The 22,916-nt window shown below is 34.7% G+C and overlaps 1 protein-coding gene across 4 annotated transcripts; it reads left to right on the top strand.

Moving 5' to 3' along the window:
* Positions 1-9,796: 9,796 nt before the first annotated feature.
* LOC105155517 (cellulose synthase-like protein D2) lies at positions 9,797-15,838 on the top strand. Of its 4 annotated transcripts, none has more exons than XM_011071405.3 (4): positions 9,797-10,087; positions 11,419-12,356; positions 12,885-13,692; positions 13,843-15,838. In XM_011071405.3, exons 2-4 carry the CDS (start codon positions 11,464-11,466, stop codon positions 15,592-15,594), a joined length of 3,453 nt encoding a protein of 1,150 aa, XP_011069707.2. In that variant the 5' UTR covers positions 9,797-10,087; positions 11,419-11,463; the 3' UTR covers positions 15,595-15,838. The 4 variants fall into 4 exon arrangements, with proteins under 4 accessions (XP_011069707.2, XP_011069709.2, XP_088737374.1 ...); XM_011071407.3 differs by lacking the exon at positions 9,797-10,087 and adding an exon at positions 10,127-10,589; XM_088881248.1 differs by lacking the exon at positions 9,797-10,087 and adding an exon at positions 10,661-10,783.
* Positions 15,839-22,916: the final 7,078 nt, after the last annotated feature.

A 22,916-nucleotide genomic window follows, 5' to 3' on the forward strand; every position in this document is an offset into this window, starting at 1 on the left:
AATAGGAGGTCTCTTCATTTGAAGGGGGATCCTAGAATTCAATAGAATACTTTATTTTATTAGCTTATTTCACTTTCATACTCTCTCCTTTAGTTTTAATTTATTGTCGGTGTTAATAGAATTCCACTTCTTAGTGTATTCTTCCATTAATCTGTCCGGCTAGATTCTTTATTTTCTGGTTAAGGTTATGGTGATTGCTTGATTCGTAACATATTGTGAGATCTAATATGCTCTTTTTACACTTAATTAATAAATATTCATACTATTCCCTATGCTTTTATTACAAACGTCTGATTTTTGAATAATATGGTCAATTATTCATCATAAAAAATGCTCGCTTAGCTAATTGGACTTTACAAATCCGTGTAATTGTTTGTTTAGTTTAATACTTAGTAGCAACATAGCATAATTAATTATGTCATAGTAATTAGTTATGTTATGGGGAATGCATGATCTAGTTTAAACGAATTATCCTCGTAGGAATTTATTGATTAGAATCAGGCCTTTCTAATTCTTAATGCTATTAATAGATTAAATCTTGTGGACGTTCCCAGAGTTGTCTGTTAATTAGGGATCTAGCCAACGGTCATACCTTGGCTGACGAAAAGGTAAGGAAAGGTGAGGTTGTTAGGTCATACCAACAACTATAACTGATTTATTTGTTTATACAAGTGTTATTTTTGCATCAATGATCAAATCATAAGAATCAAGCAAGATCCCGACCTTAACCGGAAAAGCTTTCTCCCATATACTCACCAGGTAAATTTTAACTGTTTTCTAGTTTTTTTTTAGTTTGTTATTATTCTTCTCTATCATCAAACATCTCCCCCCATTATTTTCTTTTTTTTTCTTTAAAGAAATCAACTTAAACCAGTCCCTGTGGAATCGACCCTACTCCCACTTTAACAAGTATATTAGGAATTCTTATTTCCTACGTCTTGTTGATCTCGCCCGAAGAGGCCCACCGAAAGAGTTACGGGAGTTTATCTCTTCTTTTCTCCCTGAAAGGGAAATTCATGAGTGAAGGCTCCCAGGAGTCGCGCTTACCATAGCAAAAAAGAAGGACTCTTTCCACACCTGGAAATCGCATGTTGTGCTCCAGCTTGCAGGCCAAGGAGTCACCTGCGGTTATGAAGGATTTGGTGATCTCGACACCCACCAGCAAAATATTTACAGGATAACCACAAAAAAATATTGATTTTTACTACTGACTGTGGTAGTGAGTTACAGGTTTTGCAAAGAGAAAAGGCATTTAATAGAATAATGGCCATAAACTTTCGCAACAAATGTGGTGATGATGCCAAATTAACTAATCCTATAATCCAGGATAAAAGAAACTTTGGTATGACTCTTTTGTCTTTCCGGTAATAAGGTTTCAGCAAGGCTTCTAAAGAGAACTTTAGGATTTTTAAAGAAGTGAGTCAACATTATATGTCATTAGACATAAACGAAAAGAATAAGCTTTATCGGAAAAATGTTAAGAGACTTATGTAGAGGAATTTCAACAAGAACCCTCTAGTATGGTGGGATAGAAACAAGATCGAAGCTGCTTGAAAATCAAAGACGAATGTAAGTACAAGTATGTTTGATACAAACCTATCTAGATGAACATTGAGGATAAGAAGGATATGCAGGAGATCATCAAGGAGCATATGATTAATCTTAAATTCATCGAGCTTGGAGTCTTTGATGGTTAATACATTTCCAAGTAGAGAACACTTAATCGATTGCATTAAAAGTGCAAAAGAGTTTTTCAAATTTGATTGCAAATCTAGTTTTTATAAAATCATGAAGGAAAATGATTCAAAAAAATACACTGCATTTTCACCACAAAGACTATATATCTGGATGTACATCCAATGAGACTTGCTAATGCACTCTAGATATTTAAAAAAAAATGGATAATCTTTTCAAAGACTATCTCGAGTTTATGTTTGTCGATATAGATGATATTTTAATTGCATCTATAAATATACAGAATCACATTAAACATCTTAAAATATTTTCTGATGCATGCCATAGAGAGGATTTAGTGCTTTCTGAAAAGAGAGCTATTATAGTTGTCTATTAAATTGAATTTCTAAGAATTCTTATTGATGAAATAGGTATTGAGTCAGAGGAGCACATTATGGAGAAAATTTGCAATTTTCTTGACACTCTTAATGATAAGAAGCAACTCCAAAGCTTCTTGAAAGTTGTCAATTTTGCATAAATCTTTATTAAGGATCTTGTAAAGTACAAAAAAGATTTTCGATTGCTCTTAAAAGAAACAAAAAGTTCAAAGTGGAAATGAGAGAAAATTTACACCCAAAGGGTTCACAATAACCTGCCAAAGTTTGTTAGCACACAAGATAAAGATAAATTGGTAATCTATACAGATGCGAATGACTACATATGGACAGCAGTGCTCATAAAAAGGACAACTACTTATGAAAAACCATGTAGATATACATAATGATTGTTCCCAGGGCAACAAGCAAAAGTTTGACATATCAATGAGGAGTTCTTTGCTGTTTGGAAGGCGTTGAGAAAATGGCCTTTGTTCTTACTAAGCAAATAATTTACTTTAATAGTTGATTACGAATGTTAACGCTTACCTTAAAAAGAAACTCGAATAAAAAATTGAGAAATCTCATATTATTAGATGGCAAGATGAATGTCAATATTATTATTATAATATTGCTATTATTAAATCTCATGAAAATATTCTTGGAGATTTCTCGACAAGAGATGGAGGCATCTGAAGCAAACTCAATCATTGTAAGGCTCATGTATTTTAGAAAAAACCTTGAGGAGTTGGATAAGATGTTTGGATAGCTTACGCGAAAGCCCAAATACCTGGCCAAGTCCAACAAGCTGATCTTGACACTATTCGTATCACCATCAAGAGTACCAAACTGGCCTCTAGCTCGTTATGCCACGACCTACTGGAACCAATTCAAAAAGCTTCACCTTCTATGATGGCCCGAGAATTGAGAGAGCAGGGCTCCAAACCTGCAATTAGAGAATAGGGCTCTCTAGCAGCAGATTCAAATACTACTTACACAAGGCCATCGCCAAACTCTAGTGAAGAGGTAACAATTAAATTACAGGAAGTGCAAACTCCTGATAATTCAAGTCAACTAACACTTTTAGGGTTAAAGAAGAAGAAATTAACCTTAGGTCATGACGTGCACTTCTAAGGTTGATACTAACGATTCAGTATCTTCTGTTTCTGCTTGGCAGGTGTATCAGAGAATATGGGAAAAATTGGTTGCCGGCTAAAAAGTCAACCCAAGCAAGACTATAGTAGATATATCCAGAAAATATAACCAAATCTTGATGCTCGAAGGGTCAAAACTAGAAGAGGTATGAGAATTGTATGATTTTGGAGCTCTTGCTTCAGTACATACAATATCACCAGGATTTTCAAAAATCTCAAAACTATCGAAATGGATCAGTGGTGCGGTTTTTGATACATGGAAAAATAAAACCCACCTAAAACAAGGAGATATTTTAGAGCTTAAGTCTATCTAAGTAACTTCAGAAATTGCAGAAAAAGGGTCTCATTTGGCATTCCATTTCATCAAACTGCATAGAATTAACATGATAGTATTCAACAAAGTTAAGGCTGCTATGGGAGAAGCTCCCCTTGTATCACCTCTCAAGAAAAATGAAATATCTACCAGAAGAGCTTAGGGATGGATACTAGGTATGGACAAAGTGAAATATTCATTTAAAATACTCTTGAATAAATTAAATGGATCATTCTTGTTTAACTCAATGACAGAAAAAAAAACACCAAGTTTGCAGAGAGTCTATTCAAGAATAAAATAATGCTCGTTTAGAAAAATAAACTGCCTGCAATAGAGGCTATAAGAAAGAAGATTGCAACATGATGCATATTGGATAATAGCATAACCACATATACTCTTTCTGTGAAAAATAAAAAAAAAATCTTTCGAAATAAAATTTGTGTAACCCGAAAGAAACTCGAACCAAAGTCTGAAAAAGGGTAAAAAAAAAAGGGTTTTTACAGGATAAGGTAACAATCTAAAAATATAAAACACCAAAAGGAGGACTGTCGACAGAAGATGACAAGGGAGCCAACAGTCATAAATAATGTAAAGGATACCGGCTGGCAAGCACATAGTCGACAAGCCATAATGACCACGCTGGAAAGTGAAAAACCAAAATAGGTGACGACCACAATGATGTCATCTAAAACAAGTTTGAAGTCCGTGATTGAAGTCTACAAGCTATTATAAATAAGAAGCTTAGGAGCATATAATATTTAAGTCTTTTAAGTTTTCAGCGATAGCAATTTTAGTTTGTGGGGATTCTCCCCACGAGTATAGTCCTATTTTCTATAAGAAGCTAAATAGTTGTCTCCGCCTGTAGAGAAAAAATTATTTATGTAATATTTCAACTATTTGTTCAATAAATTCAAGGATTTTGTTCAACTTGTTCGCCCGAAATTTATTAAGCCTCTATTTTTTAGTATCTTTATGCCCTAAGGTAGGAAAGAAAATAGGGTTCTGTTGTTTGTTGCTGAAGGAGTAAAGTGCCTGTGAACCATCTATTGCGGTAATGTGGTTGGAGGAAATCTATAAATCGAGAACTTAGAAACCCGATGGCAAGATGGTCGAACGAGATATGAATTTATGAGGACTTAATTTTATTCCAAAAGCATGTTAGGCGTAATTTTGAGCAAATGGGGTTTTTATTCATCAAAAGAGCAATGATTTGGCTACAGGACTAATAGTTTTGAGACTAAAGGTGTCGATTAGGTAAAATAGGGTATCAAAAGTGAGAATGACCCTATCTAATAGGATTAAAAGTGCAATTAAATCTTTTCTCTCACATGCTCCTCAATGTCCCAAGTGGCATCCATGGAATAATGGTGACTTCACTTTACCTTCACCATTAGTAACTCTCCAATTTTATTTGCTTTTCTAACCAAATTCTCTATTGCTTCTTCTGCGTACATTAATTGCTTTGAAATTTTTATCTTCGATTCACTCAAATATGACTAGGATTGGATTGAAATCTTCGTAGGGTAGGAAAATGGAATATGTCATGCATCCATGGCAATTCTACTAATAATACTAATCGGCACACCAGTGGTTCAATTCTTCCCGTAATTTCAAACAGGCCAATATACTTCAGGCATATTGACTGAACGTTAAATAATTTACTTATTGAGTGATTATTAAATAATTCACTTATTGAGTGATTGTTAAATAATTTAAAAATAATAAGCTATTCCATGGCAATACGTCACACTTATTATACGATAAATTTAGTTCATTTAAATTTAATTTGAATAATATTCTTTCTATATTCATGTAGTAATTTATATTGCATAGAGTTTTTCAAGAACCAAATACCGCTATGATTCCTACAAAAGGAAGAGAAGATTTCTTGTCATGATGGAATAATAGCTGGAAATTGACTGTCAAATTAACGGAGGGATGGCGGTGGTCCTGTTTTCCAATTGTCTGCGCCCGCCCCTCATTCTCTTTCCAAATAAAGAAACCAAAACGCGGTCGTTCGCTGTCTTCCTTGCCCATTTCCGCCGGTTTTACTTTTCAAATATCCTGAATGTCATTTACGAAATTATCAATAGCTTCGGAGGGTAACACCGTAAATATCATCAAAGTTGTTCATTTCAAACGGCTAGATAAAGGGGGATATAATCCTCTACTTTTCATCAAAAGTTGAGGCTATAAAAACCAGGTACAACAATCATTACTGGGGCCCACTCAACGCTTTGTTGCTCATTAATATGTTTTTAGAGTAATTACACCTTTCTTTCTTAAAATTTGAAAATACAAATAAATTTATTGTGGTTTGAAAAATTACATTTAGTAATATTGATATTTATTTTTTTTTACATATAAGTTTATTCGTCAATCAAATTTACCAAACTTGACGATATTAATAAAAAAATCAGATAAAAATTTATATTTACACAACTAACTTATTACTGATTAATTGAACGTCAAATAAATTTTTTTATGATCAAATTATCCTTATACATCTTCAAATGATATTGTATGTGAGGATGTATAAATTCACCGTTATAAGAATAGTTTAGTTAGAAAATATTTTTTTGACTTACAATAAGTCAATCGATGATAAATATTAATTTTTATCAATTTTTAATTAAGACCAACAAACTCAGAGAAATTTTACTAATGATGGGACTTATTTATTAGATGGAAACAAACATCATAAATATTAAATATAATTTTTTACATTACATAGGATTTATGTGTAATTAGACCAAATATAAGGAGATGATAATGTAATTGTCACTTTTTTTATTTTTAATAAAACACTTATAATTACAATAAAATTTATAATTACATATAACCCTCATGATTTGGTACGAGAATACCGTCAAGGATTTTTTCAATGATGAAATTTTTTAATTTATATTTAAAATTGTGTAAAAATTTTGATTCTTTAGGCATGTATGGACCCATCCAACTATTTAATAATCCCCAACAATGTGAGCCCAAAATAACAAAAAAAAAAATACAAGCAACCCCTGTGATATTATAAATGAGCAAATTATTTTCTTATGAAAAAATAAATAGCGATTTACCTTCTTCTATTTTTTAAAATAGAACAATTTACCCTCCTATGATTTTTAAAATAAAGCAATTTACTTCCTTACACGATATTATCAAATCATGTCTTTTTTATATATATTTATATATATGTATGAGTATGTATATAATTTTTTAGTTGTATGGCGTATAATTAGTATAGACTTATATTGACAAAAAACAAATAAGGCACTATTTCAAAACATCTCAAACACCACCAAAACTTTCAAAACAAATCAAGACAAACATTTACTATCTTAATTTTTCAGTTCAGGGTTCGTCTCTAGTGTTCTTTTTTGTCTTAAAATTAATCTCACTTCAATAATAATGTTATGTCAATCGAGTCACCAAATTTACATTGTTTAATCGAGTAAATAGTAATTTATCCCCCTATGATATTGAAAATAAGCATATTATCCCTCTATGAAAAAAATATAGCAATTTATCCCCCTATATTTTTTAAAATGAAGCAATTTACCTTCTTATACAGGGAGGTAGATTGCTTCATTTTAAAAATTATAAGGGGGTAGATTATTGTATTTTAAAAAATACAAAGAGATAAATCGCTATTTATTTTCTCATAAAAAGGTAATTTGCTCATTTACAATATCACAAGGGGATTCCTTGCATTTTTCCCTTGTTTAATCATTCCACGAAAGTCATAAAAAAATTACTTTAAAAAAAATAATATAACCTTTGCTCGGAATTAAACTATACAATTTATAATTTTGATGTCTCAATTTTGCAATATTTTTTTAGAAAATATTTGAATATAATTTTTATTATATTCATAGAAATCACCTCCTACCGTCACTTGTCTTATTTCTCTGTAAAAATACATAGGAGCGGCTAATATGTTCTCAATGGAATCTCTCATCTATACTATATATTAAGAAGGAATATTCTTTTGGTATCCTATTTTTTTTGTTTTTTTTTTTCTTACACCTACTGATTTTTACATTTTCTCTACTACTTATAAGCGGTAAAAATTATTTTTTTCAATAGTTATTTATTTTTAATTAATTATTTTTTTCTATTTTTCCTGATCCGAAATTTCTGTTTCACTACTATTTAACTTTTATCACGAGATTTTCATATTGTTATTTTCCTACACCAAACAAATTTGCAAATGATATCTAATTATTTCTTTTTATATACATGCATTAAATGTGCCACATACGGCTTGTAAAAATAAATAAAAGAATGAGTAAGATTTTGGAAGATTAATTTATAATTATCAAAAAAATAAATTTATTTATAAATAAAAATTTGAATATAGTAAAACTTGGAAGAGGACTAAATTGAAGTTTTATGAGTATTTAGAGGTCAAAATCTATAAATTAAAAAATTAAGAGACAAAATTGGAATATATATATACTTATATTTATATTTAAAAGGGCGATAGGATGTAGTTATGGAGGGGTATGTGCCCTATGCCAAGACGGATCACTTGAGATCCATGATCACTTATTCTTTCACTGTAGTTATGCTCACCAGTGCCTTTCAAGTATCCGAAGGATTGTACGGTTCCAATGGCCCGCTCGATCTTGGGCTACTGATGTGGAGTGGATGTCGACCAAGTGGAGGGGAAGCACATCGTCGTCAACACGTCATTTCGAGCACTGTTGGCTTCCTTCGTTTATCACCTTTAGCAAGAGCGGAACCAACGGATCTTTCAGTATACCAACCGCTCTTGTTTCATACTTGTGAAAATTATAGTTGATGAGATTAAGCTTGTTATACTTAGTCACACTCTCCCCTCAATTGTTAGTACACGTGGACTTTATAAACTATGAAGGATCCCTTAGTTTGAAGGGACTTCTGATGTTTGAACCGTGTTGTACTATTATTTTTCATTAATGTAGTTTACTGTTTCCGAAAAAACAAAAAAAACATATTTAATATTACATAATGGACAATTTAATGAACAATAATTGCGGTGGAAATCAAAACTACAAATGATAGTTTTTATTAAAACACATTTGTGATAAAATTTAATCCGAAAAGTAATTATATGAAGAGAGACTAAAGTCAAACAACATTAAAAAAATATCATTTATACTCGAAACATAAGTTTGGACTATTGAATCTTAGGGTGGGCACTTAGCAGTTTAAATCCAAAATGACTTTTTGTCGATGATAAGTTTATAATACAACTTAAAATATAATAATAAATTTGAACTTTTTGTGCAATTACGACTTTACAGAGTCAATTATTTCCAGATTATTTTTTATAAAATTAATTTTTAAAAATTTGGTTAAATAAAAATTTATTTTATAATTTATACTATTTATTAATACGGAGACCCTATAATAATTATTGTGGTTGACAAAAATATACGTATGGACTAAAATATTCTCAAATATATTTATTTATTTCAATTGAGTTATCAATAACACACATTTTAAACCTAATTCAGTTCATCGATTTTATTTTATTTTATTTAGGTATTTTTAAAGGGATAATTATACTTTGGTTTTTTTGAAATTTGATGTAATTATATTTGGCTTGAAAACTTATATTTGGTATCCTTGTGGTTTGCTTTCATCTAACAAACAGGTCCTTCCATAGTCAAGATTCACTAAATTTGTTGATATTCGTAAAAATTCGGATAGAAATCGATATCTTCCCCTAGTCGACTTATTGCAGGACAAACAAATCTTTTGATTAAATTACCCTTATAATAGTGAAAATATACCTTCTCACACGCATCAATGTGTAAAGATGTATAATGAAAATCTGATCATAAAAGATTCATTTGACTCAAAATAAATAAATAATAAGTCAACTGAGATAAATCTGAATTTTTATCCATTTTTTATAAATATCATCACATTCACTGAATTTTGACTAATGAAGAGACTTATTTGTTAGACGAGTTTCAAGAGTACTGAATATAATGTTCCAAGTCACAAGAAATTTGAACGTAATTATATTAAATATACGAGGGAGGAAAGTGTAATTATCTCTTATTTAAATTAATATTATAAACAGCCGCGTCCAGTATGAGTTAATTATTCAAATGTTGGGCAAACTCAGAACAAGTAAATTGTAATAATTTGACAACTTCTTAACAACTGTGAATACACAATGCACACACGCACTACACACACTGTACAACATCTTACTCCTTTGGTGAGACTTCAAACAGAGGATCAAAACCCCTCCCCACACCGCGTGGAAACCCACACCACCTCCCTAAATCCTCGTCATCTTCACCTCCTTCGTCACAATCTTTGCACCCTTTTCAATCCGTATATTATTACAGAAAGAAAAAGTAACAAAAGAAGAAATATTCACATATTCAGACACAGTGAAAATCCAAAAGCCGGGAAGCAGCACATGCCACCATTCTCCATTCCCATTTTCTCTTTCCGAAGTTTGAGCCGTAGAATGGAAATCCAACTCAAAGGCCTTAAAGAAACGGATATCATTCTTTTTCACTGAAAAAACCTACAGCCCTTTTCGCTTGTTCTTTATATTTCTAAAGGTATATCCATCAAAGAGATTCAGATCTGTTCTGTTTTCCTCCGAATTTTTTCAAACTGTTGTGCGTTGATGTACTTTTGAGTTTTTGCGTGTATGAGTTGCTTCTGTGACTTGCTCTGTCTTTTTTTTCTAATCTGTACATGGCCCATTCAATGTATTAACTATATATTTATTCATACACACATAGAGTACAAGATTTTTATTATAAATGTACATATATAAGTATATATAAAGAAGTATATGTAAAGTTTAGAGCATTCTTCTGGATTTCTTGAGGGGGAAATATTTTGCCGGCTTTTCTGCCATTTATTGTGTGTTGGGCAGCTAGTTTCGAGTTCTTTTTCATCTGTCTTTCTTGTTTTGAAATCTTCAAGACTTATCCCAAAAGCCCATTTGTGTGTGTGTGTTTGTGTGTGAGAGAGAGAGAGACAGAGGGCTCTGGAAGAAGAGATCTCAGGGAAACAATCAAGGACCGGGTCACGGCACCATTCTTTATTACAGTTGTAATAATCTGTTATATTTGCAGACCTTGTATTTATTTGCGGTCGTAGTACATTATTTTATTACTGTTTAGTATTCGATTTTGAAAAAAGAAAAGTTCCTTACACGTCTTGGGGTGGCCGTTTCTTTGTTTTTATATGAATGATTTTTGCCCTCTTCTTTTTAAGTATTTGGGAGACTACGTAGTATCAGTGAGGTGATACATCTATCTTTCCTTCTCTCTGTACCTACTCTCGTTCACTACGTGTGGGGATGTGTGATTTGTTCACACGTTTTGAATTCATATGTCTGGTCTGAACAAGTCTCTTAGACCTCTGTTTGATCTGCATATCTTCTTGGGTTTTGAACTCCGTTGAAGGGTTCTTCTTGAAGAGTTGAGATCTCTAGGGGTAAATTGTGTGTGGCAGTTCTTGATCTTCGTAGTTGTTTTTCCAGTTTCTGCAGATTAGAGGTACTTTTTTCTCTGTGGTTTGTAGTTGCTTTGAACTGGATTGTCCAAATGTCTTCTTGAAAAAAGACTTGAAATTTTGGTCTTGTGAGCGCTTCTTTATTGCTATTTTCCTTTTAATGAACAAAAGAGAAAGTGTATCGCGGAACGAGAAAGTGTTCAGATCTGACCCAAAGATGTGTAATTTTTTTATAATCCTTATGAGTCTTTATTAATGTTGGTTTCTACTTAATAACTTAATCATTGCTGTTGAGGAGAAAAGTTTATGAGATGCTGATGGGTGGTGAAGGAAGTTGGGCTTTTGAATTTAAATTTCAACTTTTATCAGAAAATCATTGTGGTCCTGTTTCTGATTGATCTTGTTCCTCTGTGATGAGTTTCAGGTTTTTGTAAAAGATATATAGTTTTCTTCCACAAATATTGCCAGAATGGCAGGAAGATCCTCCAGGCCTTCTGATTCACAACTTGGCAGAGGTTCGGGTCCTCCGACGGTGACCTTTTCCAGGAGGACATCATCGGGTCGATATGTCAACTTGTCAAGGGACAGTCTTGACAGTGACATTAACAGCATTGAGTTTGCCGAGTACACGGTGCATATACCACCAACACCTGATAATCAGCCCATGGATCCTGCAATGTCAATGAGGATTGAACCTCCTCCGATCTCACAGAGGGTGGAGGAGCAGTATGTATCCAGTTCTTTGTTTACGGGTGGGTTTAATAGCGTTACTCGTGCACATTTGATGGATAAGGTGATTGAGTCCGAGACAAACCATCCTCAGATGGCTGGGACAAAAGGGTCGTCGTGCGCTATTCAGGGTTGTGATGGAAAAGTGATGAGTGACGAGAGGGGTCAAGATATTCTCCCTTGCGAGTGTGATTTCAAAATTTGCCGTGATTGTTTCATTGATGCTGTGAAGACTGGTGATGGAATCTGTCCTGGTTGTAAAGAGCCTTACAAGAACACGGACTTGTCTGCGAATGCGGTGGAGCCTGGCCAGCCGTTACCTCTGCCACCTACTGGTGGGATGTCAAAGATGGAGAGGAGATTGTCGTTAATGAAATCGGCCAACAGGTCGGCAGTAGTGCGGAGCCACTCGGCGCTGATGAGAAGTCAAACAGGGGTGGATTTTGATCATAACCGGTGGTTGTTTGAGACCAAGGGGACATATGGATATGGAAATGCGATATGGCCAAAGGATGGAGGATTCACGGACGATAAAAGTGATGAATCAGGTGAACCCCCGGAACTTCTTAGCAAACCATGGAGGCCACTGACCCGCAAATTGAAGATACCGGCTGCTGTGCTCAGTCCATACAGGTGAAGTCATTATGCTTCATTCTTTATTTTTTCTTTTTTTCCATATTTTGTTTGGAGGCCATCACACAATTTAAATTTGATGCATGTGACATAATTTGAGTTATGTGAATGAATACAATGACTAGTAGTTAGTTGAAGCAATATAATTTTGGTGAAGATGTTGAATTCTGCAGATGGTAATAGTATTCTCTTGTGGTAGTGCACTCCATTGATCCAAGTATAGGCACATATGATTTGTTTATGGCATAAGTCTTGTTATATGATTGATGGCATTGCTCATTGCTAATTTCCTTCAATTGAAAATTGTGGATCATATCCATCTCTCTCACTTTTTTCTGTGTATTGTGTACTTATGCTCTGCACATTAATGAGCTTTTTTGATTTCTTCCGTTAACTTATCTGTTATCCAGACCTCTAACTATGCTTTCACATTAAATTATTAGTAATAATCTGAATCCGGTCTCTGTAATTTAGAGTAAAAATGGTATAAAAGGCTGACAAGCATTTCTTTTAATACTATATTTGCAGACTCTTAATTTTTGTCCGTATGGCTGTTCTCGGACTATTTCTGGCGTGGAGGATCAGCCACCCTAACGATGACGCTAGATGGCTCTGGTTGATGTCAGTCATCTGTGAGATTTGGTTTGCCTTCTCTTGGTTACTTGACCAGCTCCCAAAGTTCTTCCCCGTCAATCGTGCTACCGATCTTAACGTCTTGAAAGAAAAGTTTGAAACACCGACTCCCACGAATCCAACTGGGAAATCTGATCTTCCAGGGGTCGATGTATTCGTCTCGACTGCTGATCCAGAGAAAGAACCTCCTCTTGTTACCGCAAACACTATTCTGTCCATTCTTGCTGCTGATTACCCTGTCGAGAAGCTTTCCTGTTATGTTTCTGATGATGGAGGTGCACTCCTGACATTTGAGGCCATGGCAGAAGCGGCAAGTTTTGCTAACTTGTGGGTGCCATTCTGTCGCAAACATGAAATTGAACCAAGAAATCCGGAAACTTACTTTAGCCTGAAGAAAGATCCCTTCAAGAACAAGGTGCGTCAGGATTTTGTCAAGGATCGTAGGAGGGTTAAGCGTGAGTATGATGAATTCAAGGTTCGAATCAATGGTCTTCCTGATTCAATTCGTCGTCGTTCTGATGCCTATAATGCTCGAGAAGAGATCAAGGCCATGAAGCTCCGGAGACAGACTGTTGAGGATGAACCTTTGGAACCGTTAAAGGTTTCTAAAGCTACATGGATGGCAGACGGCACCCACTGGCCAGGCACTTGGACGGTTTCTGCTCCTGAACACTCTAGGGGTGACCATGCTGGGATCATACAGGTATTAATGTGTAAACTTTGATCATTTAGTCTCGACTTATTCTTTTTCAATGGCCCTCATGTAATTTGACATAAACTAGTTTTTTTGAGCTTTTTATACCTTCGTCTGGATGAGGTTGAATTAACAAGATCTTGTTCATGTGAACCATAGGTAATGTTGAAACCTCCGAGTGATGAACCTCTGCAGGGAACTGCTGACAGCAGTCCACTTGATTTTACCGAAGTCGACATTCGGCTTCCCATGCTTGTCTATGTTTCTCGTGAAAAACGGCCTGGTTATGATCACAACAAGAAGGCTGGGGCAATGAATGCATTGGTTCGAGCCTCAGCCATCATGTCCAACGGACCGTTCATTCTGAATCTCGACTGTGATCACTACATTTACAACTCGCAGGCAATAAGAGAAGGCATGTGTTTCATGATGGACCGTGGAGGGGACCGCATTTGTTATGTCCAGTTCCCTCAGCGATTTGAGGGAATAGATCCCTCTGATCGTTATGCAAATCACAACACCGTTTTCTTTGACGTCAACATGCGTGCTCTTGATGGGCTCCAGGGTCCAGTTTATGTCGGCACAGGATGCCTCTTCCGCCGGACTGCACTTTATGGCTTCGACCCACCACGTTCCAAAGAACATTCTGGTTGTTGCAGCTGCTGTTTCGCTCGTCGTAAGAAAAGTGCATCAGTTTCTTCTGCGCCTGAAGAGCACCGAGCACTTAGAATGGGAGATGGTGATGACGATGAAATGAACCCTTCTCTGTTCTCCAAAAGGTTTGGTAACTCAAGTTTCCTTATTGATTCCATCCCAGTGGCAGAATTCCAGGGCCGGCCACTTGCAGATCACCCTGCGGTTAAGAATGGACGCCCGCCAGGTGCTCTAACACTTCCTAGAGAACTCCTTGATGCATCAACTGTTGCCGAGGCAATCAGTGTCATCTCATGCTGGTATGAAGATAAAACTGAGTGGGGCAATCGGGTTGGGTGGATATACGGGTCTGTGACTGAAGACGTGGTGACGGGGTATAGAATGCACAATCGGGGTTGGAAATCTATATACTGTGTCACTAAGAGGGATGCTTTCCGTGGGACTGCTCCGATAAATCTGACAGACAGGCTTCACCAAGTCCTCCGATGGGCCACCGGTTCAGTCGAAATCTTCTTCTCGCGTAACAATGCTTTGCTGGCTAGTCCAAAGATGAAGCTTCTACAAAGAGTTGCTTACCTTAATGTCGGTATCTATCCCTTCACCTCCTTGTTCCTAATCGTCTATTGCTTCCTCCCGGCATTGTCGCTTTTTTCTGGCCAATTCATCGTCAAGACTCTAAACGTCACGTTCCTCACCTACCTCCTTGTCATCACTTTGACACTCTGCGCGCTTGCTGTGCTCGAAATCAAGTGGTCTGGCATTAACTTGGAGGAATGGTGGCGAAACGAGCAGTTCTGGCTGATCGGAGGCACGAGCGCTCATCTTGCCGCTGTGCTCCAAGGGCTGCTGAAGGTGATTGCAGGGATAGAGATCTCATTTACTCTGACATCAAAGTCAGCAGGTGACGACAATGACGATGATTTTGCCGATCTGTACTTGATAAAATGGACTTCCTTGATGATTCCTCCCATCACTATCATGATAACCAACCTAATCGCAATAGCGGTGGGCTTCAGCAGGACAATATACAGCGCGATACCACAGTGGAGCCGGCTACTCGGAGGTGTGTTCTTTAGCTTTTGGGTGTTGGCTCATTTGTACCCATTCGCAAAAGGGTTGATGGGAAGACGGGGGCGGACACCGACCATCGTGTTCGTGTGGTCAGGTCTCATCGCGATCACGATTTCTCTCCTTTGGGTGGCGATTTCTCCACCATCTGGCAATACTCAGATTGGAGGCTCCTTCCAGTTTCCTTGACTTTTTCTGGACATGGCCCTCTCAGCCGCTCCTTCATCATTCAAAAAATGAACAGAATTGGATTTGTAGTAAAAGATGATGTGGGGGGTCTCCATTTAGTATTTGTTATCATCATTTTTTGTATCTTTTCTATTTTCTTTTTACCGATTATTACATGTTTAAGGCAAAAGACAACAAGAAGCTACATACATTCTTTGCGATTCATAGACTTTAGGTCGTACAATACAGCTAAATTCATTCTCTACTCTCTCTCTCTCTCGTTCTTTTTCGGCGTGTGTGTGTGTGTGTGTGTGTGTGTGTGTGTGTGTGTGTGTGTTTGGTGAATTTAGCGATGACAATTGGAAGTTGAAACGATTAAAGTGGGGCCGTATTCTCGGCGCTGCCCATATGGGGCCACTGTAGGTCTAAACAGTCAGGTCCGGATTCGTAGTTTTGGGATGATTCCACATCTCCCAGTTATCGTTTATTTATGTAAATTGTCTCTATTTTTTTTAAAAGTTAAACATATATAAAAAAAAAATGTCTACATATTTACATAATTAATGTTATTTTTTTAAAATTTATACATACAACATCAGCATTATTACATAAATCACCTTTATTTTTTAACTGTTATGAGTCATTTTTATAATTACATAAAACACAGAAATAATTTGAAAAAGTAGACTATAAAACAAGATTTTGGCTGATCTTGAGTTTTTGTCAAAGCCCTGTTTAAAATAATATTTATAAATATTATTACTTTAATTAAAAATTGTTGACTTTTATTCAACTAAAGAGGTATACAGACACCTGACGTGTGTGTGGAAAAATGTTAAAATTATAAATAATTAATTTCTTTATTAATGGTTTGCTTATCAGTATAGTAGCTTTAATTTATAAAATTAGCAGCTCTCGTACGTGTGATGTTTGAACAAATAAAAAATTTATAATATTGAACTCTCTTGTATACCACATATGGCTCGAGCGCAATCTTTGCCGATTTTAATGGAGGAATACGTGGGACACCTTTTGTAGTAAAATTTATTATTGAATATGCCCGACAACGGATACTTAGTATTGATTTACCTCCTTCTATTAGTACTTGTGCACTTTTTCATTTATGGTGGATCCCTTGGCCTGTCGAGGTAACTGTCTGGCCTTTCATGTTGTATTGTACTAATGTACTGCCTTTATTTAATGAAATTTACATTTATAGAAAAAAAATTATGATAAAGATAAAATTAATTTACAAAAACACTTAAATGATTAGCATAATTGTATAAACAAAGAAGAATTCAACTGATAAGCAAACCATTAAGATTGATAATATTCACTAAAAATAATCGGAGAAAATACAAATTTTGAATTCTTGCGAGCGATATATATGATTGGGGTGAATAGCAATTTATCCCTCTTTGATATTGAAAATGAGCACATTATCCCTCTATTAAAAAAATATAGCAATTTACTCCTTTGTAGTTGTACTTTTTAAAATGAAACAATTTATCTCCTTATATAGGGATTGACAATGATGTGAAGCGCTATTGTGTTCGGATAATTATCCACTGGAAAGAGGAGTATTTATGCTCATGAAGAAGATGGAAGGGGGAGAATGGCGGTGGAGGATATTCCCAACACCCTTGGGAAGGCTCTACTAAAAAACTACAGGAGGAGGAGAAGACTATGAGAGGAGAGAAATGAGTGAGTAATAATTTAGGGTTAGTTTTTTAGGGTAAAAAACTAAACGGGTCAGGTTATGGGCATGGGTTGGCGGGTTATGGGCTGAGTGAATTAGTTGGGCTGGTGGAAGAAATAGAATCATCTGGTAAGTGTCTTTGAGCCTCTCTCAATTGGGCCAAAATTATTTTACATAAACTTTTAGAAGTTTGTAGATTTAGTCCTCTATAGTATTTTGGCTGATGTTCTCTCTAAATAATTAGTATATTACATTTGATAATTATTTGTTATTTTAAAATAATTTCATACAAACTCGTTGCTCAAAGTTTCTCATGTATATAATATGATTTGAATAATAAGAAATGTAGTAAAAAAATACTTGTTCAATTGATATCAGGTATTCATCTATTGGGCACTCCCACATATACAATTGTTGCTTCTTCAAACATTGTAATAAGTGTAGTTTCAGCTCATTGGATGACATTTAACATCTACAAACAATTACATAATATGTAACATTTAATTGTATATATACACAGTTTAACTTTGTGTTTATTAAAAATAATTGTTTGTATTTGTACCTTGGACTCATTTGTACGTCATCTTTATTTCAATTTTTACAGCTGACTCCATCTCTACTTGAAATTGTCAGCACATTTTTTTGCATAATCATATCATATTGACGATTTATTTTCAATATTTTCAGCAATTTCATTGAAATAATAATAGGAAAAAATGCAAACAACCCCTTGCAAATGAACAAATTACCCCTTATAAAAAAACTAAATAGCGATTTACCTCCCTATTTTTTTAAAACAACAACCCTCTTATGATTTTTAAAATGAAGTGATTTACCTCCTTATAAATTGCTTCATTTTAAAAAGTTCAGTGGAGTAAATTGCTATATTTTTTTCATAAACAGATAATGTGTTCATTTTCAATATCACAAGGAATAAATTATTATTCACCCAACAATAATATTCATCCTGCCAAGAACACGTCAATGTTCTATTTTGTTTTCAAGAAAAGAACAATATAAATTGATAAAATATAAACTATTTATTTATAAATGACCTGACTTAGAGAATTCCGGCTGTGTATAATTTGTTCAAGTGTCACTTCCTTCCCATCTATCATTGTTTGTATCATTCACCTCTCATGCATTTTCACAGAGTCATTATTTTTGTTCAACCTACATAACCTAGGGAATGTTTTTCTTTTTTCCTTTTCAATTTTTTTTTATTAAATAAAGGATACATTACAATAGTCTCCCATGAGGTCTGTGATGATTACCCCCTCGTTTTTTTAAAAATTACAAATATTACGTTAAAATTACAAATACCTTAACAAATACCCCCTTATGAAAACTCATGTAGGAGAGTATTTGTTAAGGTATTTGTAGTTTTGGGGATATTTGTATTTTTTCATAAATAAGAAGGTATTTGTTATTAAGTCAAACATTAGGAAAGCTCATTGTAATTTACCCTTAAATTAAAGGTTATTTTGATATTATTTTCATATCATTGTCGTATGTATGACAACTCATGTAGGAGGGTATTTGTTAAGGTATTTGTAATTTTAAGGAATATTTGTAATCGTTCATAAATAAGGAGGTATTTGTAATTAATTCAAATCTCAGGGAAGCTCAATGTAATTTACCCTTAAATTAAAGGTTATTTTAATATTATTTTCATACCATTGTCGTAGTTGGATTTTTTCAGAAATAGGATCCATTTATAGAATTGAGGCAATTGTAATTTGCAGTTGCAATTCCTCTTAACAAAGGAGGAGAATAAATAGTATCGTAAATGTTAGAAATCATGGCCCAAATCCGAGTAAACTCCAAGCCCAATCTTGGAGGCCCACCTGCCAACCCAAACCACTTGGAGGCCCTCTACCCGGATCCGATCCACCACTGTCACCCGACCCGGTTTGTTCACTATATTACCTAATCTATAAATCCTAATCTGTTCATTTCACCTTCCCTCTTTTTTCCACCGTTTCTGAGATTCTCTCTATCTCCTTCTTTGAAGCCTTCCATGGTAGTGCTCTTCTCCTTCCTTTCATATCTCCACCATAAACGGTGGCTTTCCAAAGCCAAATCAATGGCTTTAGGAAAGCCACCCAACGGATACTTTCCATGGCCATTTTCTTGAAACCTTTAAAAGGGGTCTTACCTCTTCTTTTATTGATACGAAGAAAAGAAATCTGTTTTCTTCTCTCTTCTATATCTTTGAAACGTTCTCTGTGAACAAAGTGAGTGGTGGTTCTAAGGTGACTGGTTAATCTCTGATCTTAGTGATCTAAGTTTCTTGGGTGGTTTTCTGAGGAGCAACCGTGGTCCCTGGGTTGGTTGTTTGGGTCCGATATCTGTGACCGAGTCCCTTTACTTTGGATCTGGCTTCTTCCTGAGCCGTTTTCAAATAAAATTTTATGCTCTTTTATTTCTGTTATCTCTTTATTCATATTATTCAGATCTGTAATTATATTCATTTGGTCTGTAATATTGAGGAGTTTTGTACTCCATTTCCGCTGTAATAGTTGAATAGGTTTTTTGTGAAAGAGATATCACTGAGGGGTTATACCCTACAATGGTATCAGAGCAAGCGTTCTGATCCGTCCTGCGCCTCGGTGGTGGTAATCCTGAAACCCCTCCTATTTTTATTATCATTATCTCTATACTGCTATCATCTGTTGATATAATATTTCTGCACTTGTTCTCGCGGTTATTATCCCCCTTATATCCCTCTTGGCCGGACCCTTGAGGTTGTCGGGTATCTAGAAGGAACTAAGGCTAGAACTTGTTATATCTGATTCTTACACTTTGTTACGATAATCTGGGTGATTAATATCTTTCTTCTCTGTTTCACGCTCTGCTTGATCTACTTATCTTTGTGATATTCTGAGATCTGTCATTATACTTGTGAGATACTTCTGAAAATCTCCTACTGTTCGTATATTTAGTGTAACCTGCTAAAACTGCCCTGTTATTATGGTATTATAATCTCTGTGTGATATTTTGTGAACTGTCTGAATCTGTTTCTTTGTGATTAAAATCTCAAAACAGCTTTCTTAAAGACCAATTTTTTTTTTATGGCCGGTTACAACCTTCAACCCTTTGATGGCAAAAGTAACTTTTCTATATGGCAACAAAAGATGAAAGGTATCCTCATTCAACAAAAGGTTTTTAAAGCCATTGATGGCAAGTATGTTGAAAATGTTTCAGAAGAAAAGAAACAAGAAAATGATGAATTTGCATACTCCTTTATTATACTAAACTTGTCGGATACTGTTTTACGAAAAGTTGGTAAACAAAATTCTTCTAAAGAGTTATGGGATAAACTGGAAGAGCTTTACACTGAAACCTCTTTACCAAGCAAATTGTTTCTGTTAGAAAAGTTTTTTAGATATAAACTCGATTTGTCTAAAAACATTGATGAAAACCTAGATGATTTTACAAAACTGATCCAGGACATTAAACTCACGGGTGATAAAAATATTGATGAATATTCTCCCATTGTGCTTTTGAATGCGATTCCTGAATCTTACTCTGATGTGAAAGCTGCTATCAAATACGGTAGAGATAGTGTCAATATTGAAACTGTTGTTAATGGATTAAAGAGTAAAGAAATGGACCTTAAGGCCAATAAACCTAGTCAAAACCAACCTGAAGTGAACTCTGTTAGAGGAAGGACTAAATCTAGAAACTCAAACTCTAGGTATAACAGCAGAAGTAGAAGCAAGAATAAAAACAGTAGAAGCAAGTCTAGACCTAGGGAGAACAACTATAGAGATGACAAAAAAAAGAGAGACGTTGCTGTAACTGTGGAATAAAAGGACATTACATAAAGGATTGTAGAAAACCTAGACGTGAAAACAGAGATAGACAAATATGATGAAAAAGAAAAAGCCAATAGTGTGTCTGATGAATCAAATGGTGAAGTCTTTGCTATATGTGAAGCAAACTCTGTGAATTCTTTTGACATGCATGAATGGTTGATTGATTCTGGGTGTATTTTTCATATGAGTCCTTTCAGAGATATTTTTTCTAATTTCAAAAATGAGCATTCTGGTTATGTATCTATGGCTAATGAGAAAAAAAATGTGAAATCAGAGGTCTTGGTGACATTTCACTTTGTTTTAACGAAGGTTATCGGTTAACCCTGAAAAATGTTAGATATGTTCCTGATTTAAAGCCATAACTTGATTTCATGTGCTGCATTAAAAGAAGAAGGGCTAGAAGGAAGGTGGGGTAAAGGTATTATGAAGATTATGAAAGGTTCTTTGATTGTTTTTAAAGCTGAACGAAAATGAAACCTTAACATTTTCACTGTTATGTATGACAATGTTGCTGCATCTGTTTCTAAATGCGATAAAACTACTTTGTATCATAAAAGGCTTGAACACATTAGTATGAAAGGACTTGAATTTTTAAAGAAAGATGGGATTTTGAATGACAAGATTGACAAACTAGATTTTTGTGATGAATGTGTCATGGGTAAGCATCATAGAGTTCATTTCCCTGCATCCCCATCTCCAAATCAATCTATGTCCACATGCATTCTAGATTATGATCATGCTGATGTATGGAGTCCACCAAATGTGCCTACTCATGGTGGTAATCGTTATTTTCTGTCAATAATTGATAACTTCTCCCGTAAAGTGTTTGTTTTCTTGATGAAGCATAAATCAAAAGTTTTTGATAAGTTTGAAAAATGAAAAATCTTTGTTGAAAACCAAACTGGTAAGAAGTTGAAATCCCTTAGAACTGATAATGGTCTAGAGTTCTGCAACCAAAATTTTTCTGAAATGTGTGATAAGTTTGGTATAAAAAGACATAAGACTAATCCTTATACTCCTCAATAAAATGGAGTTGCTGAACGTATGAATCGTACTTTACTTGAAAAAGTGAGATGCTTATTGATTAATTCTGGTTTGCCTAAATCTTTTTGGGGAGAAGTTGTTTTAACTGCTACACATCTGATAAATATGTCTCCTTCTGTGCCATTATCTGGTAAAACTCCTGAATTTGTGTGGAATGGAAAATTTCCTAATTTATCTCCCTTACGTGTGTTTGGATGTTCTGCCTTTGTTCACCAAAATTCTGATAAACTTGAACCTAGATCCCTTAAATATGTTTTATTGGTTATCCTGAAGGGGTAAAAGGTTATAGATTGTGTGTTAGGAGTCAACCGAGTTTTAAAGTTCTAATTAGCAGAGACGTTACCTTTAACGAAAATAAGATGCCATGCTTAGAAAAGACTCAACCCATAGAAAAGGAAGCCACTTTTAACAAAATAGACATAGAGGATAACCAAGAAGGGAAGGGATTAGAGAATAATCAAGAACAAAATGCAGAAAATCCTGAAAATATAGGAACAACAAATCCCTTAGATAATCCCTTAGACAACTACCAACTTGCCAGAGATAGGGATAGAAGACAAACTAGGATAACCCTCAAAACTTAGGGATTTTCACACAAGCCTTAATACCGAACTAGTAGAACCTTCTAGTGTTAATGAGGCCTTAAAATCTGAGAAATGGCTTAGTGCTATCCAAGAAGAAATGAAATCCCTAAAAGACAAACAAAACTTGGGTTCTAGTTCCTAAACCAAAGAATGTCTCTATTGTTGATTGTAAATGGATATTCAAGATAAAACAGG

This window comes from Sesamum indicum, linkage group LG6 (assembly GCF_026168435.1).
Source record: "Sesamum indicum cultivar Baizhima isolate 11 linkage group LG6, ASM2616843v1, whole genome shotgun sequence".
In the NCBI taxonomy this organism is placed as follows: Eukaryota; Viridiplantae; Streptophyta; class Magnoliopsida; order Lamiales; family Pedaliaceae; genus Sesamum; species Sesamum indicum.